The sequence below is a fragment of the Ceratotherium simum genome, chromosome 22 (assembly GCF_057802395.1).
Source record: "Ceratotherium simum simum isolate JZ-2026a chromosome 22, ASM5780239v1, whole genome shotgun sequence".
Taxonomy (NCBI): domain Eukaryota; kingdom Metazoa; phylum Chordata; class Mammalia; order Perissodactyla; family Rhinocerotidae; genus Ceratotherium; species Ceratotherium simum.
In genome coordinates, this window is record NC_141921.1 from 7,311,783 (window position 1) to 7,330,115 (window position 18,333).

Genomic DNA, 18,333 nt, shown 5'->3' on the forward strand with positions numbered 1-18,333 from the left:
CATATGTAAATGGATAATTATATATACTATTAGAATCAAAAGAAAAAATACAACCTAATAGAAAAGAAATTAAAATTATTAATAATTATATGAAATGGTGTTCAACTTCATTAGGAATCAGAAAAATGTAAATTAAAACCAGTATGAGATTTAAGTATCCTAAAAGTTGCAGAAAATTTTAAAGTCTGACAATACCAAGTGAGGGTGAGGTTTGTGGAGGAGTAGAGGAGTTGGAACTGCTGATGCAAGTGTAAGTTGGTACAGTCACTTTGGAAAAGTTTGGTATTATCTAGTGATGTAGAACTAATGCATGCGTATGCTATTACCAAGGACTTCCTTTCCTAGATTTATATCTAGACAAACTTGTGCTCATGTGCCCCAGTACACATTTATAAGAATGTTTATGACAGTATTGTTTGTAATAGTGCAAACCCAGAACCAGCCCACATGTCCATCAGCAGTAGAATGGATGAATAAAACCATGCAGTGGAGTATTCTACTACAATGAAAATAAATGAACCATAGCCACATATACCATCATGGATGAATATTAAGAACATAGTATTGTAAGATACATCCGACATAAAGGATATGTACAGTATATTTCCGTTTATATAAAGTTGAAAAACAAAACTGTTGTTTAGAACATGCATTCTCAGTGGGGGTGATTATTGTTCGCTTTTGTGGCAAAAATTGGTTCTTGGAGGGTAGAAAAATGTTCAATATTATAGTGGTTTCTGGCCCTCCAAAGCTTAACCCTACCTGGCAAAATCTTTACTTAGTATTTGATTTCTCTTTGAGTTTTCTCAAGTATCACATGAGCACCATTTACACTGACATTGAGTTTGGGGAAGATATACAAAGCGTATGCAAAGTCAGTGCTACAAAACTGGTGGATAGATGGTTGGAGGACTTTCAAATGATTGCTTATCTCGAAGTCATTGCTAGAGGTGGTCTGCACATGCCATTTGGTTGCCATTGGCTGTCTTGTGGATGTTGTTTATATTTGATATTCCATGCTTTTGTGTGTGAATTGGGTTTTTAGAATTAAATAAAAATCTGTTTTATTAATTAACAAAAGTTATTCAGCTTTTGTTGAATAGTTATCATTAGTTATACCAAGTACTGAAAAGAAAAAAATATTGAAAGTATCTTAAGGAATATCTAGTAGCTAAGTTAAAAGTTTCTTCTCAGATCAAGCAAAAAAAGTTTATTAAATATTTTAGGAAACTAATCCTTTCAATGGTTTTACTTCTGCTGGAAAAATAAATTTTAATTTTTTAAAATTTGATTACATCACTATTATTGTATAAATGGATAATTTGCATATGTAATTTGATGTATCGCAATTTAAGTAAATAAATTATATTAAAAAACAAATACATTATAAAGTTAAGTGAAATACTATGTAGTAGCCTTTAAAATTTTAACTTAAAAATTTTATTTAATCATTTGTAACCCTCTATTGAATAAAGAGTTGGCTTTATACACTTTTTATTTGTAAAATCACAGATAGACTTACAGTATATAAACAGATAGTATATCCAGGTATTAAAATTTCATAGGAGAATGATTAGGAGAAAATTTTTGAAAAAGCTCCTTACAGTTGATAATGAAAAAAAAAAAAGATCAAGAAACACTGGTCTAGAAATACATATATAGGTGATAAAACTATAAAGAAAAGCAGAGAAGTGAGAACCATAACATTCAGGATATTAACTCTGAAGATCAGATAGGTGCTGTTTCTGGAGTTGTGACAGTAGTCTGTTTCTTGACCTTGGTGGTGGCCACTCAAGTGTTTACCTTACACTTATACATTAGTCTGTATGTTCATGGTTTACATATTTTTCTGTATGGGGGTTATATTTCGTAATGAAAAAAAGTAGTTTGTAGACTTCAAAATACAGAAATGCAGAATATTACTTACACTTTACATATGCGTGATTAGGAACTAAATCTCCAACTTAGTAGAATTTCTTAATTAAAAAATAGACGTTGAGGGGCCAGCCTGGTGATGCAGCGGTTAAGTGCACGCTGTAGGGGAAGAGGGAGAATCCCCCTCTGCCCTTTCCCTTAAGGTTCTTCTGGCTGGCCAAATAATTAAAAAGACAGGTTAGCAGAAGAAAATAATACCAAGTTTGGTAACATGTATATATGGGAGAAACCACAGAAACTGAGTTTCTCAGCACAATAGCAGAGATTCTCCTCTTAAATACCATCTTCAGCCCAAGACAAAGGAGGATGTTGGGGATGGGGGGAGTCAGTTACGGGAGATTACCAGAAAAGCACAGTAAACAAGAGTAAGGTTATTATGCAGATTTAAGGCCTCAGCTTTCACACTGATAAGTTTTTAGAGATGAGGTCATCCCCCCCTCCTCCCAGCACAGAGAGGGAGATACCTTTACAAATGGAGATTTCCCTTATAAATGTAAATGTTTGTCTGGCAACTCCCAGCAGGGCCACCCAGAGAATGTAGCCCGGAAGAGACAGAATTTTGATAAGAGGGGCTTGGTACCTTTCCTACTGTAACATCTATTTTACATTATATTACAGCCATCATGATAGTAACTCCTTCCTGAAACAGATATTTTAAGTTCTTGAGGCAGTTTGGGAGGGGAAACTCAAATGTTCTTCCTGAGTTTTCTGAGTCTTTATTGTCTTCAGCTCGAAATAATCCACATACCAGAGTGGTGCATCTTGGGTTGGCCTGCCCTGAACACCATCAGTGCGCTCTGCTGCGGCAGCCCGGGGTTCGCAGGTTCAGATCCCGGGCATGCACCAATGCACCACTTGTTAAGCCATGCTGTGGTGGCGACCCATATAAAGTAGAGGAAGATGGGCATGGCTGTTAGCCCAGGGCCAGTCTTCCTCAAGAAAAAAGGGGAAGATTGGCATCAGATGTTAGCTCAGGGCTAGTCCTCCTCACAAAAAAAAAAAAAAAATAGACGTTGACTGATAAAAAGCTTTTACTGAACAAAAACAGAAATGCTAGGGGTTTTTTTGTTTGTTTTTCAGATGGGCCCAGTTCTTTATCCATCCACTAATGATCAGAGATGCAATTGACCGGGAAGTTGAAGCAGTTGATAGTGGTAAGAGAAGTGCTTCATATCTTACCACTCTTTCCTTCATTCAACCAGTTATTTAGCATATTTATCATTCTTTATCACTAGACCATTTTATCTTTATATCATGAAGGGCTAAATGGAAATAGATGTGTCATGTTTATTCCTGAAGCCATTAAATGTCTAGCATAGATTTGAAATAAATCAAAAGGATGGTAGATTTTAGTTTTTCAGCCTTTGTTTTTGAGGGCTTTACCATAGTGACTAACCTGTGCAAGACCAGAGCCTAATTCTTAAAGCTAATACTGAGTGTTAAAACGTTAAAAGTTTACATACTCTTTTTGCTTGAAGAGACATTTTCTCTGAGGCTTTATTTTAAGTACCATCGTGATATTTTAAATAGCTTATCCTTTGTTACCTATATGTGTAGGTGCTTTGTGGCTTGAATTTCGGTAGTTCTGAAAACAATTGTGATATATTTATGGACAAAGAAACTAAATCTCTGAGCATGAAATGCATTTAATTTTACTTTTTGGCAGTTTTCTTATCTTTTCTTATCTTTCTTATCTTTGGGATTTAAAGAATGAAGATCATGAGAAAAACTGTGTGCTTATATAGGGTGAGGCTTCATTATAGAGCTGTGCTATAAATAGCTCTTAATTACAGTGTATCAATAAATAGCACCACTGTAGAATAACCCTGCTTGCTTTATTTTAGCATTAGAAACATGTAATACTATACTTGGGGAGACCCAGTTTGTATAGGTTAGGCTTGGCTTGCAGCAACTGAAAAGGCAAGTCTCTGTACTTCTCCTTTTGTAGCATTTTCCTCCTTGGCTTGATTCAGTGTCTAGCTCTAATAATGACTTAATGCATTCACTAGGCTGACTAAACTGCAGATGGCTAGAAAGAGCCATCTGTCTAGAATCGACCAGACTTGTGTTTTACTTATAGAAATGTCACTAACTGTGGCCCTCAATTTATTTGTAAAAGAGGGTGGGATGGAGTTAGATTCCTCCCAGCTCTAGTAGCTCCTTGTGATCAAGCATTTATATTCTTTATTTTTCTTACTTGCTTGTCACAGTGTCTGTTTTATCCTAAGCCCAGATAAATATTTGTTGAGTAGATGAAAAACCAGAATAACCAAAGAAAACTCTAAAAGCCTTTCCTACTTTTTGAGACCTAGGAACTATTCTCTGTGTCTTAAATGCTTTCAAGTATGTTTTTCTTCATACAGTTTCTAGAGTGGTTTGAAATCAGTGTTTAAAAAATTAAACCTCTAATTCAATTTTACAAGTTAAACCAGAATATATTTTATTTTGAAATATTATGCAGAAATAGATACCTATACACAAATATCATATGTGATATATGATATGTACATACACACACACATACAATAGGTTGTTTTAGTTTAAAAGGAACTTAAGCTAAAGGCATTGCTTTTTGTTTTTTTCATTTGTTTGTTTTTGATGATAGGAGACCTAGATTTCAATTTGTGATCTGACCCAAATAGCTAGGTATATATCATTAGTCACTTACCTTTCTAAGTATGAAGGATTTACTTGAGATTAGGGCGATGAGGGAGCTCTTACATTGTAACTGGTGTAATAACCTACTTTATCATTCATTAGCCAGTTTGGAAACTCTTATCTTCTCGTTTTCCTTTTCCTTTATTCCTCTCCATCTGCTTATGGAAGAGATTCTCTCTTTCTTGGGTTTTTAATTTATTACCTAGTTTTAACATCATTACTTTATCACTGTGCCCTGCGTTGACAATCTGTTTTTCGTCTAATCTTTCAGTGGAGTGGTTATACACCTACATTTATAAGCATTTATTTGTACAATGCAGATAGGTCTATTCAATGTTTTACAATTTTCTTCAATACATTGACTAAGAGAAGCTCATGTAAATGTCCACAGGGTAGATTTTAAAATAGGATTAATTTATTGCTTAGAGAAGATTGTAGAGAAAAAAATTATTCTTAATAATTAGATCTTTATTTTAATGATAGTTCATGCTCTCATGTAAATATGTGTAATTGCTTACATAGTGTATCTTAGTGATTGAGATTGAAGATATGGCCAAAGCCTTTTTTTATCTAATCAAATGGCAGAGTGTGTTCTCCAACTGTTCAGATATTTATACTCTTTTTTTATCAGTTGTAGGGGGTCCTAAATCAGTTTTCGTGGATATGTTTACATGTCTACTCTATTAGTTTCCGGTTGTTGCTGTAACAAATTACCAGACACTTAGTGGCTTAAAATAACCCAGATTTATTTTCTTAAACTTTTGGAGGTCAGAAGTCTAAAATATTTCCTCAGGGCTGCATTCCTTTTGGAGGCTCCAAGGGAAAATCTGTTTCCTTGTCTTTTCCACCTTCTAGATACCACCTACATTCCTAGGCTATGGCTCCTTTCTCTATCTTAAGAGTCATCAGTGTGGAATCCTCTCTCCTCTCTGGCCTCTGCTTCTATCCTCACATCTTCTCTCTGACTTTGATCCTCTTGCCTTTCTCTTATAAGGACACTTATGATTACATTGGGACCATCTAGATAATCCAGGATAATCTCTCTTTCTCAGGATCCTTAATTAAATTACACCTGCAAAAGTTCTTTTTACCACATAAGGTAACATATTTATCGTTTTTGGCGATTAGGATGTGGACATCTTTGGGGGCCATTATTCAACCTACTATACTTAGTGGAGTTGTTTGTCCTGTGTTATAGCCATATCTTCATATTTTTTACAGAGATTTTCTTTTTATTTACTCTGTTGAAGCTATATATATATTTTTTACTGTCTCATATTTGATTTAGACTTATGGCTCATAACTGAAGTATTTCATTGAATATGCTTACTTCTGCTTCTTTCCATCCCTACTGTCACCACTTTAGTTTCCACTCTCTTCACCAAGTATAACAGTGATGGCCCCTAATCAGTTTTCCTATCTCTACTTTTGCTTCCCTTCAATCCGTTCTCCACATTTACAACCAGAATCAACTTACTACAGTCCAAATCTGATAATGTCACTCTCTTTATTAAACATCTACAATGCCTTACCATTACTCCTATGATAAATAATAATAGCTAACATTTATTGAGCACTTATTGCATGCATTATTGTGATTGTTATTATCCCCATTATCCTTATTTGACATATAATGAAACTGAGGCTTAGAGGGGTTAAGTAATTAACCCAAAGTCCCAGAATCAGTCATTTCACTGAGGATCCAAAGTCAATAATGACTGTATGATACCAAGATCTGTACTATTACACATGCAATACTGCTTCCCAGAGGTCTTACTAGGCTCTTTCAAAAATTATTTCTTCTTTATCTTTTCAGCCTGATATCTTGCCTCTGCTTTGATTCTGAACGTTGTTCAACCATATTGACCTTCTTTCTGTTTTTCAGTGGTGCCATATTCTCTATCTCTTTTAAGTTTTTCTCCTTAGAATGTTTTGCACACTCCCATTTCTCCCTCCCTTTCTATTCCCTAAAAAACTCCAGTTTGTCCCTCAGGGCTCAACTTGAGTCACTCCCTGGGAAACCTCTTTCCATGAGCCCATCCCCCAAAATAAATTCATACACAAAAATAAGACAAAATTAGGTTAGATGATAGTCCTTAAATATTTTCATAATACTCTATGTGTTGTAGCACTTAGCCATAGCAAACTGTACTTTCTACTGGGCTCTAACTAAGCTCCTTCAATTATTAAACAACTCCACTGGCCTCATTGCTGCCTTTGAATTCATTAAGCTATTTCTTGTCTTAAAGCCTTTGAATTCATAATTCCCATACCTGGAAAACTTCCCCCACATATTCTTATGACATTATCCCTACTTTGTTTGGGTTTCTGCTCATTTGTCACCTCTTCAGAGAGGCCTTCTATGATCACCCTGTCATCACTCTAATTTCCCTTACCCAGCTTTATTTTTCTTTATAGCACCCATCACTGACTGACATTATGTTTAGAATCTATGTGTTGGTTTATTTATTGTTAGTCTCCCCTGCTAGAATGTAAACTCCTTGAGGGCAGGGACTTGGTCCCTTTTATTCACATTTCTACCTCCAGCAACTAATTTAGTAGTACCTGCCACATAGTAGATGTTCAGTAAATATTTGTTAAAGGAAAATATCTTGTCTTATTTAATCCTTATAAGAATCCTATGAACTAGATACTAGTAACTCCATTTTATAGATGCAGAAATAGAATCAGAGAAGTTAGATAACTTCCTCAAGATTGTACAGCTTAGTAAATGGCAGACCTTGAATTCTAGCTGAGATATTTCTGACTTGAAAGCAATTGTTCTTAACCATTAATATTTTATTACCAACATAGTTTGCTTTGGGGGAAATGTAAACAATATATATGACAAAGTTCCCAGATAATCAAGAATTTGATTTAACATTTTATTAGTACTTTCATCAGTAAAATCTTGGACATAGTGTCCTAGAGTTGAAACTTTCAGATCATTAACTACCCTGTTTCATTTGAAAATAAAGGAAAACCTCTAGAAAGGTGAATTGACTCTGCAAAGTTACAGAATATGTTAAGTCATAGAGCCTGGCTTAGATCACCTCAGTCTTATAACACATAATTCATAAAATTAATTTTTGTGACTTCTCCTCTTTCAGTTCTGTAAGCTTGAATTTCCAGTAATAAAGCAGATACTGAATTTCATTTTATTAAAAGTATTTCTTTAAAACTGACAGAGTATCAACTTGCAAGACCTTCTGATGCAAACCGAAAGGAAATGTTGTTTGGAAGCCTTGCTAGACCTGGACATCCTATGGGGAAATTTTTTTGGGGTAAGATACTAAATACTTCATCATATTTCATATTTTCTAATTGAGGAAGATTGAGAATATGAAAAGTTGATAAAGAATAGAAGGTTATAAAGGTAGGGTAGCTGAGAACCTTTTACCTTTTAAGGTAGGTAGGTAGCTTTTCAAATAAAAAGTGGTTAAAGTATGTCTATATTTGGTTCTCTGACACTGGATATATCAAGAATATATCAAGAATTTTGTGAATGGTTTCTGGGTGCCAGGTACTCTGCTAACACTACATGAATTATCGCATTTATTCATTTACTACCAGTGTTATGTGCTGGGTACCATTATCATCCCTGTTTAAAGATGAAACAGGCTCAGGGAAGTTATTTAATTTGCTTAAATCACAGTGGTGGATGTGGGATTTGAACCTCTCTTTATCTGATTATAAAGTCTGTGCTTTACCCTATCCTGACATTTCCATTTATCAACAGAGATTCAACAATGATTTCTCTAATAGTTTTTGAGCTGTGACCTAATTTTTGACTGCTAAACTGTTTAAATGGTGTCTGCTTTTTCTTAGTGTTAGAATTCATTTATAGCCTCATATTAATCCTCTTGACCATAAGTAGAATCTGGGATAAGTTGATCTAAATGGCACTTCATTCAAAGGATGTTTTGCTTCCCTGTATATTTTGTACAGTTATATACATTTTATATGACATCCTTTCTTTATGTGGTTTATTTTTAAGAATTATGGAGAATATTATTAAAATAATTCAGAGATAAAACCTGAATTCAATACTAGACTAATTATTAAGAAAGGAAGTTTAAGACAATTACTGTTGTTAAGACATTGCCAATGAAAGATTAATTCCTTATTCAGAATTGTTTCTTGTGAATTTTTGTCTTATACTGATATTATTATTACACTCTGGTTCAATATTCTTGAGTCACTTGGGTTATTTCATTAGCTATGTATAGTAGCAGAGCATGTGTTGTTGGTGTAGAGACTTTTAACCAAATAAACTTAGTTTTTTCTATAATCTTTTTCATCTTTTTACAGGAAACGCTGAGACTCTCAAACATGAGCCAAAAAGGAATAGTATTGATACACATGCTAGACTGAGAGAATTCTGGATGCGTTACTACTCTGCTCATTACATGACTTTAGTGGTTCAATCCAAAGGTAATATTATCTATTATGGCCCTTAGAATTACTCTGAAGTAGTGCTTTCTTAGGATTTGTTTACTTTGATCAGTGTTGCAGTGCACTGTTAATTACTTTAGTGCTTGACCCTAATATGAACTAAAGGAAATCAGGATTTGGAGAGGTCGTATAGCAAGTGGCAAAGCTCAGGAAAGCACAAAATCGTGTGATTCTCAGGCAAATGTTTTTTCTCTTATAGATATATGTCCTGTCTCTAGGCAAGTCTGTAAGCATACTAATGTACTAATAGGTCATGAATTGGTCTTTTAAGCCACATTCAGCTACTGCCTCTGTTATCTCTGGTTTTGCATTTAATTTATGTTGATCATAAACTCTTATAGGGCAAGATATCTGTCTTTTCATCCTTACATAGAGTCTAGTAAAATGGGCTTATTAATTGAAATCCCTCATGGTGCTGATAGCAGAAGTATCTTAAATGTAAAATACTGATCAATACCTCTACTCTTCTCCTCCTTTTATCATTATCTTCAATAACTTGTGTTAACTTTTTCTTATTAGAGAAATCATGGTAGCTTTCTTTTGTTTTCTTTGCATTTCAGTCTCCTTACACTGTTTTTCAAAGTCAGTCAGTTGCTGAACTATTCCTTTTTGACATACCTTATAGTTTGCACATTTCTTTTTGAAAAAGTAATCCTCTCACCCGAACGTGATTCTCCTTTTTATAAAATTTTGTTCTCTTATTGTCGAAATTAAGATCAGAGCTGCTTAGCACTTAAATATAAAACATTTTTGCATTTATGATCAAAATTAGTCCACTAAAGTTGACTTGAATGTAAAGTTATGGATAAGGTATGGTAGAGTCTTTTGTTCAAACTACAAATGTATTCTCGATTCCTTTTACAACATTTGTTAAAATAGGCAATTCCATATTCAGTATGTAATTTATAATTTTTAATTTTTGTTTCTAAATCTGTCATGAACATGCATTTTTCTTCAACTAGGTATTGTTTCTTTTACAGTCTCTTCCTCTGTGATGACAAATATAAGAGCATTTTAGTGCTTGTTGCAAATTTCTAAAATAAGCCCCAGATATTTGATAAGAGAACCTCGTACAATCTACACTCAATTGATTTTTGGAGCTTTAGCATTTATTATACCATTTAAGAGTGAACTATCTGTATAAATAGTATAGAATAAGTTCAGAACTTGATAAGTCTAATTTGCAACTTGTGTTTTATGTACTTGGGCATCTCATTTGAGAATTAATGAAACTCATGTGTCTGGTGGAACTAACAAATACTATCCAATGATGGTAATGAGTCACTGGGATAAAGATAAAAGGTTTCCTTTTTCAATTAGATCTTCTGTTTTACTAGAAATTTCAAAAGAATTTCTTATGAAATATAAGAAAAAAATCAGAAGAAGATAGAAATCATAGAATATGAAACCTAAGAAGAAGACTTGTGGATTAAAACCTCAGCAAGTATAAATTAGTGTAAAATAAATGGAGTATAAAAGTACTGATGAGATGCTGAGAAGGATCCGTGTAGTGTGGGTTAATTCGGAGAAACCTTCCTAGAGGAAGCAAGTTTTGGAATGGGGTAGGAAGATGAGTGGTATATTCTTATCTCTTGGCCCTTCACACTAGCCTAATGATAAACAAAAACTTTTTTTTTTTTTTACTTGTGTGCTTTTTCTAACTTTACCAGGTAGAAATAAAGGAGTCTAACAAATTATATGTGTCCTAAGGTTTTCTTGACTATTGCTATTTTTCCTGTTACTCATTACTGGTTAAGAGTGGCAAGTAATGCCCAAATTAAAGTATCCCTTTGTTTTATAGTTAAAGATCTGTGAGAAATCTAATTGCATGTCTACCTGGAATAACAACATTGTATTTCCCTGTCTCCTTCCTGCCCTCCCCACTAAGAAACACTGGATACTTTGGAAAAGTGGGTGACTGAAATCTTCTCTCAGATACCAAACAAGTAAGACATTTATTTTCATAAATCATATGCCTTTAGAGTTAAAGCGGCCATACCTTCTTGTATGGGTCCAAAGGTTTTTGTGGGTTTTTTTTTTTTTAAACAGGTGATTAAATTAAGACCTAAAGTGGTTTCCTACAGCAATTGAGTGGGAAAAATAAGATGAGAACCCAAGTTTCCACAGTTGCTGTAGTTTAAAATTTATAAGCTTGTAAACTTATAGTAAGCAGTAATTCTGAAGAATTTATGCCTCCTTTTACATTTATTCAGAGCTTTTCTGTTACTGTATAGAGTGTTTGAAACTGTGATATGAAAGCAAGTGTTATATTGAGAGGCAGAATATATGTATATGCTTGTACCCCTGCCTTAGAACAAATTGTGTCCTGAAAGTTTGCTTTTTAAGTCAGTTGTTTGGAACGTGGAATGCTTTTCCCCATAAAAGAAATAATCTTGTAGATGATGGTTGACTTTCCATACTGCCTGAAAGGTCTATTTCATTTGGTTGAACCAAATAATCTTTTATTAGAGATTATATATAGGGTTCCAGTTCAGAAAGCTACTATTTTTTGTCCATATCAAATTTATCACAATAATACTAGTATTTAAAATACACTTTAGGGGGCCGGCTCGGTGGCGCAGCAGTTAAGTGCAGGCGCTCCGCTGTGGCGGCCCAGGGTTCGCAGGCTCGGATCCTGGGCACACACTGACGCACTGCTTGTCAAGCCATGCTGTGGCAGCATCCCGTATAAAGTAGAGGAAGATGGGCACAGATGTTAGCCCAGGGCCAATCTTCCTCGGCAAAAAAAGAGGAGGATTGGCATCATGTTAGCTCAGGGCTGATCTTCCTCACAAAAAAAAGAAAGACACTTTATTCTTACATTTTTGTTACAAAGAATACAAAAATTTTAATTCTGAAGCAATTCTTTCTTTCTTCCCACTCCTAGCAGTTTGCATTTTAGTAAAATAAATGAAATCAGATTTTTTTTCTTGCATCAGGTGAGTAAGCTAGACTTTTTCTAGTTCCTCATTCTAAAACATAATTTGTTTTAAATTTTTGAAAGAAAAATTAGCTTTAAAAATATTAGAATAATTAGTAATAACAACTGAGTGGTTATCATTATCTTGGCTTTATGTAAATTTCCATTGATAATTAGCAGTACTTTTTATGTATGTAAAGATAATGAAAGCCATGCCAAAGTTGTGGAATTGTTTTATTTGTTTTGATAAGAAATGAGTGTGAGCTATGGAAATGTCAAATGGCAGATTGAAACGTGTTTTACTGTGAAACTTTACTAATAAAATCAGAGGTATGTTGAATAGAGGGATTCATTAGGTCCTATCAATCCCTGATAAGCATTTTTTAAAATTCTCTTAAATATTATTCACTAATAACTTTGGTTCCTTAATCAGACAGGTTAAGAAGTCTTCTAGGTATTTAATACTAATTTGTGTTGACCAGTTTTAGAAGAAATATTAGCAATGATATCTTCAACCAGATGGGCTTGAAGCCTCTAGGAGAGCCCATGTCTTTTAAATACCACAGTGCCTAATATAGTGCTTTATACCTAATAATCACTCCATATATATTTGTTGAATTAAAAAAATATCTCTGCTTATGTATCTTATATCTCTATAAGTTTTCTTTCTAAAATGGCTTTGTATAGGAAGAGAACTGAAGTTGAATGGGGCTGATAGAGGCAGTAAATATTGGGAGGAGAGGTCTCGTCAATTCATTGTTTTCCATCTCTTGTGAGTTTTAAAGGTATTTGAGTTATTGGGACTGAGGTTAAGAATGGGTTATTTAGGATTTTGTGGCTTTGTTGCCATCTATTCGTTTATGCCTAGAATGCTTTTCAGCCAGGAGTATGTAGACTAGATTATAAATACCTATCAGTTACGCATCCCTAAAGATACTGCTTATAAACACTTTTGCCAATTAAATTTTAATGTATTTGTTTTATTTTCAGTGGGTTACCCAAACCAAACTTTGGCCATTTAACGGATCCATTTGACACACCAGCATTTAACAAACTTTATAGAGGTTCGTGAACCAAAGGTTTAAAACTGTTTGAAATAACTTGAGCGCATTCTCTAAAACTTAATTGAGGCTGCCAATTTTCTTTGAAAATGAGAACAGAAAGTACAGCTGGGTTGGAAAGGGAGTAGATGGACAGTGGAGATTCAATTAGTGACGGATAGCAGGCCACTAACTAGCAGCAGATTGATTGGTCTGGGACCTGCTGCTACCTGAGTTTGTTTCATGCTTTCTCTCTGTTTTCCCTTGTTCTTTTTGTTCTTTGGTTTTTTGTTTCTTTCCTATTTCATTTTATCTATATTCTGCTCTTTTTTGCCTTTAAAGAGAGAAAAATAGAAGAGGGGAAAACAGTTTGGAAATCGTTTCCTTTATCTTCATTATAAAAACAATTTTTGGTTAAATGAAGAAAAATTTTAAGTGTAAAGAAATAGGGGGAAAAATCACCCAGAGAAATCATTTTGGAAAATTTCCTCTTGAGTTTCTATAGGTATATTTTCTTAATGTAGTTGAGATTATAAAATATATATACTTCTGTCTCTTGGTTTTTTTCATTTAATATTATATTTGTAATAACTGCCAAAGAGCCGTTACATGGTTATGCTATAAGTTACTTAACAATTTGCCCGTAGTGAATATTGCAGAAACATTCTTAATTCTCCCTTTCTCTTTCCTTGCTCTTTTTGTCACGGCAGATTTTTTTCTCTTTCTCCTAATTGCCTAGGTATTCCCTCCTCCTCCTCCTCCTTCGCCCTATTGCCAGTCTCTTTCCTCTTCCCTTCCTCTGATCAATGATTGTTTTGTCACACCCTTTATCTGCTGCTGGCTCCATTCTATCTACGCTGACTCTTCCCAGAGACAGCTTATTTTTGGTTGTATTCTTTCTGGCTTTAGATGTTCTCTTCATAGAATCATAGGATAATAACACTGGGAGGAATCTTTTTTTTTTATCATTTTATTTATTTATTTTTCCCCCCCAAAGCCCCAGTAGATAGTTGTATGTCATAGCTGCACATCCTTCTAGTTGCTGTACATGGGAGGCGGCCTCAGCATGGCCGGAGAAGCGGCGCATTGGTGCGCGCTCAGATCCTAACCCGGGCTGTCAGCAGCGGAGCTAGCGCACTCAACCGCCAAGCCACGCGGCCGGCCCTGGGAGGAATCTTAGAGCACTTCAGCCTAACCCACTCACTATACCATAAGAAAACAAATTCAGAAAGATTTAAAGGCGGGGCTGGCTCTGTGGTGTAGCGGTTAAGTGTGCGTGCTCGGCTGTTGGCGGCCTGGGTTCGGATCCCGGGCGCACACTGACGCACCAGTTGTCAAGCCATGCTGTGGCAGCATCCCACATAAAGTGGAGGAAGATCTGCATGGATGTTAGCTCAGGGCAGGTCTTCCTCAGCAAAAAAAAGAGGAAGATTGGCATGGATGTTAACTCAGGGCTTATCTTCCTCACAAAAAACAACAACAACAACCAAAAAAAAAAAAAGAAAGAAAGATTTAAAGGCAAGTGATTTTCTCAAGGTCATGTAAACACATATAGCAAGAGAGAGGGTAGGGCTGGATTTCGACCATGGGTCTCCTGACTCCTAGTCCTGTATCCTTTCTTGCAAGAAGGGATCCATCTTTAGGAGCATTTCATATTTTAATAGTTCTTTTATCCATGCTTTCTCTACTTGTGAAACCAAATTGAAAAGAAATTTATGAAAATCGCATTATTCAAATTGGAAAATTGGCAGCTTGAAATAATAATTGCATTGTATTTAACCTTCCCCTGTTTATTGGAGGATGTAGTATATTGAATTAAAAAAATTTTTGTGTAACATAGTAAAAATTATGGATAAACACTTATATCTGTTCTTCTGAAAAATATTTTTGTTCAGTTGTTCCAATCAGAAAAATTCATGCTCTGACCATCACATGGGCACTTCCTCCTCAACAGCAACATTACAGGTAAGAGTTCAAGGGCAAGTTTATTCCATTAGATACTGAGTGAGAGTCATATTTTTAAAGCATGCTAAATGGTTTACATTTGAGTGTTCTGGTTTTATAAACAGGTAATGTGGTAAACTGGGACCTCACTACTCCTGAATTTTTCAAGCCTTGCTGTATATTTAATGTCTTCTTGGGTATAAAAACTAGAATTTTCTTATAACTGGTTGCCTTTCCTGAGTCTTTGAAATTAAATATCTTAGTGTAAGTGCTAACTTCTTTTTATTTTTTAAAGATTTTATTTATTTATTTATTTCCCCCCAAAGCCCCAGTAGATAGTTGTATGTCATAGCTGCACATCCTTCTAGTTGCTGTATGTGGGACGCGGCCTCAGCATGGCCGGAGAAGTGGTGCGTCCGTGCGTGCCCGGGATCCGAACCCGGGCGGCCAGCAGCGGAGCGCGCGCACTTAACCACTAAGCCACGGGGCTGGCCCATGAGTGCTAACTTCTGTAATTATTTTCTTTAGTACTTTGAGCACAAAAATATATTAGCTTATGATGTATTTCTCAGTGGTGACCATTTAGTTTGATCCTGTCAAAAGTAAAGTTGAATAATTTTTAGCCTGGAAAAGGACTACAGCATAAATCTCGAGGACTTACTACTATGAGTTGGGAATGAGATAGGGCAGATTTATACAAATTAGGAAAACATTTCAACTTATTTATGTTATCTTATATGAGCAATATAGCATAGGCCAAGAATTTCTTTAAGATAAGGATCAGTCAGTGCCTGCAAATGCTTTTCTAATTAGAAACAAATGCTAATGAACTGGTAAAAATTTAACTTATTTTTTGAAACCATTATCAACAAAACAAAACCGTGAGGACACACATGCAAGCAGAAGGAAGGAAAGTAATGTGTATTGCTTAAGCTCAGTAAAAATGCTTTTTTTCACGTATATGTTAGAATATTCAATTGCTCAAGTCCCATAAAGTTAAGAAGAATGGTATGCCTCCAGTGAGAAAGTAGAGAACATGTGTATTGTCTACGTGCTTTTGGTGTAAGGATAATATAGGAAAAAGTAATATATATTGATTGTATAGTTATGTTAGAGTGTCCCCAAAAGTGTTAAAATCATTATATGCATATTTAAAAATTTGTTTTAAATTTTTACTATAAAAATAATACATGCTTGTAAAATATTAAAATAGGACAAAAGAGTAAAGCTGTGCTTCTCCTTTTCTTTGTCTCTGTCCTCAAAGATATACCCAACATTAATAGTTTCATATATATCTTTCAGACATTAAAATAATGAATATAGGGCCAGCCCCGTGGCGCACTGGTTAAGTGTATGCACTCTGCTGCTGGTGGCCCAGGTTCGGACCCCAGGCGCACACCAGCGCACCGCTTGTCAGGCTGTGCTGTGGCGGTGTCCCATATAAAGTGGAGGAAGATCAGCACGGATGTTAGCTCAGGGCCAGTCTTCCTCAGCAAAAAGAGGAGGCTTGGCGTGGACGTTAGCTCAGGGCTGATCTTCCTCACAAAAAAAAAAAAAGAAAGAAAAAGAAAAAAAAATAATATAAAACACATATCTTTTTTATGGAAATGGAATTATACTATATATACTAGTCTTCCTTTTTTTTTTTTGGCAATGCTTATTTTCTCAATTAACAAAGCCTTGTTTATCCTCTGATTGATTACTAAGGTAATTCATTGTAGAAATCTTGAAAATTACTAAAAAGTAGAAAAAAAGTCATCCATGATTCTGTTTTTCAAAGACTGTTAACATTTCTTTGTTTCCATCCAGTTATTTTTTTTATAGACTGTTTATTTGTTTTAACATGACATTCATCATGAGTCATTTTGAATTCCCAGTAAATAAGCTTTTTTGGGGAGATATTTTGTGTGTGTGTGAGGAAGATCAGCCCTGAGCTAACACCAAATGCCAATCCTCCTCTTTTTGCTGAGGAAGATTGGCCCTGGGCTAACATCCATGTCCATCTTCCTCTACTTTATATGGGACGCCGCCACAGCATGGCTTGATAAGCAATGCATCGGGGCGTGCCCGGGATCTGAATCTGCGAACCCCAGGCTGCCCAAGCAGAGTGCACACGCTTAACCACTCTGCCAGCCCCTGGGGAGCCATTATTTAGAAAGAAGCACGTGTTTATCCCTCCAGAGTTACCAAATATAGTACAGTTAGCCTTGTTCAGATGCAAATGTTGTGTAATTAACTGGGTTCATTCTTTAACTGATTTGCTCCCCTACATCAGTCTTACTATAGATGTAATTCAAATTTATATTTTAAACAATGTTGTATGGGCTTTGGGGATTGCTTAACATAGTTGAAATCATAATATTATATCTTGACTTTTAAGAGTTTACTGAATAAATTCTATAAACTAATTTTAAAATTTAAGAAAATTTAGATTTCCTAATTCGATTTTTCTGTATATTTTTGTTTTAATAGGAATACATTTTTGAAATTATAGTAGAAGCCAGTGGTAAAAAACAATTTGAATAACATATATAACTACTCAGACTGTTAAAGTTTATTATTAGGCATTTTATATTATAAGGCATTTTTGCATCTGTTATTGAATTTTCATGAAAACTATGGGTAGGTATTAGGCAGGTGAAGAGAAAAAGAAAAATATGGTCAAGGCTCTTGCTCGAGATTATGCTTTTACTTAAAGGAAAAACTAAAACTACAGGCTAGATTTTCTGACATTTAAAGCAACACATTTCAGTTTATCATAGAGCCTGATGCAATACTGAAAGCTTTTATAGCTACAGAGCCATTCGTATCTGTATTAGGTTCTAAAATGATACAGAAGCTCTGTTATTTTTGTTTTGGGTGAAACAAAAATGAAATATTTTCCCATGAAAAGAATTAAGTTTGGCGTGCAAGTAGTCACCTTAAATTTTGGAATGATTGTACTCTTTCAGTGATTTCAGGTGAGGAAGTTAAATTTTACCATGTTTTCTGTTTTAGTCTTGTGGCTACAAATTATAATTTCATGTTTAGTGGAATTTATGTGAGAATAAGTTTATAATCATATTCTCAAATATCGTAGTCTTACAAGTAAGGTTTTTTGGTGTACTTATACCTTAATTTTTTTATTTCTGACATTTTTTTTTAAGGGTGAAGCCACTTCATTATATCTCTTGGCTGGTTGGACATGAAGGCAAAGGCAGCATTCTTTCTTATCTTAGAAAAAAGCAAGTATTCAATTAATAAGTGTTTTCAGTGTAGCAATCTCTGAAAAATAATAGACACTAAGTATTATATAACCTATTCTTTTCTCTTTTTGTTTTATCTGCCAGGAAGCCTAGAATCAAACCTAATGCTTAATTATAGTCACTTTAATAACCTAGA

General features: G+C 34.8%; 1 protein-coding gene across 2 annotated transcripts in view; it reads left to right on the forward strand.

The window, feature by feature from the left end:
* The window catches only part of NRDC (nardilysin convertase), a 101,291-nt gene that overhangs the window by 56,369 nt on the left and 26,589 nt on the right, over positions 1–18,333 (forward strand). For both annotated transcript variants that reach the window (XM_014793780.2, XM_014793781.2), the window contains 7 exons: positions 3,016–3,089; positions 7,782–7,877; positions 8,905–9,027; positions 10,937–10,994; positions 12,959–13,032; positions 14,904–14,973; positions 18,099–18,176. In XM_014793780.2, the coding sequence (XP_014649266.1) occupies positions 3,016–3,089; positions 7,782–7,877; positions 8,905–9,027; positions 10,937–10,994; positions 12,959–13,032; positions 14,904–14,973; positions 18,099–18,176 (573 nt within the window). The remainder of the gene's footprint in view (positions 1–3,015; positions 3,090–7,781; positions 7,878–8,904; positions 9,028–10,936; positions 10,995–12,958; positions 13,033–14,903; positions 14,974–18,098; positions 18,177–18,333) is intronic.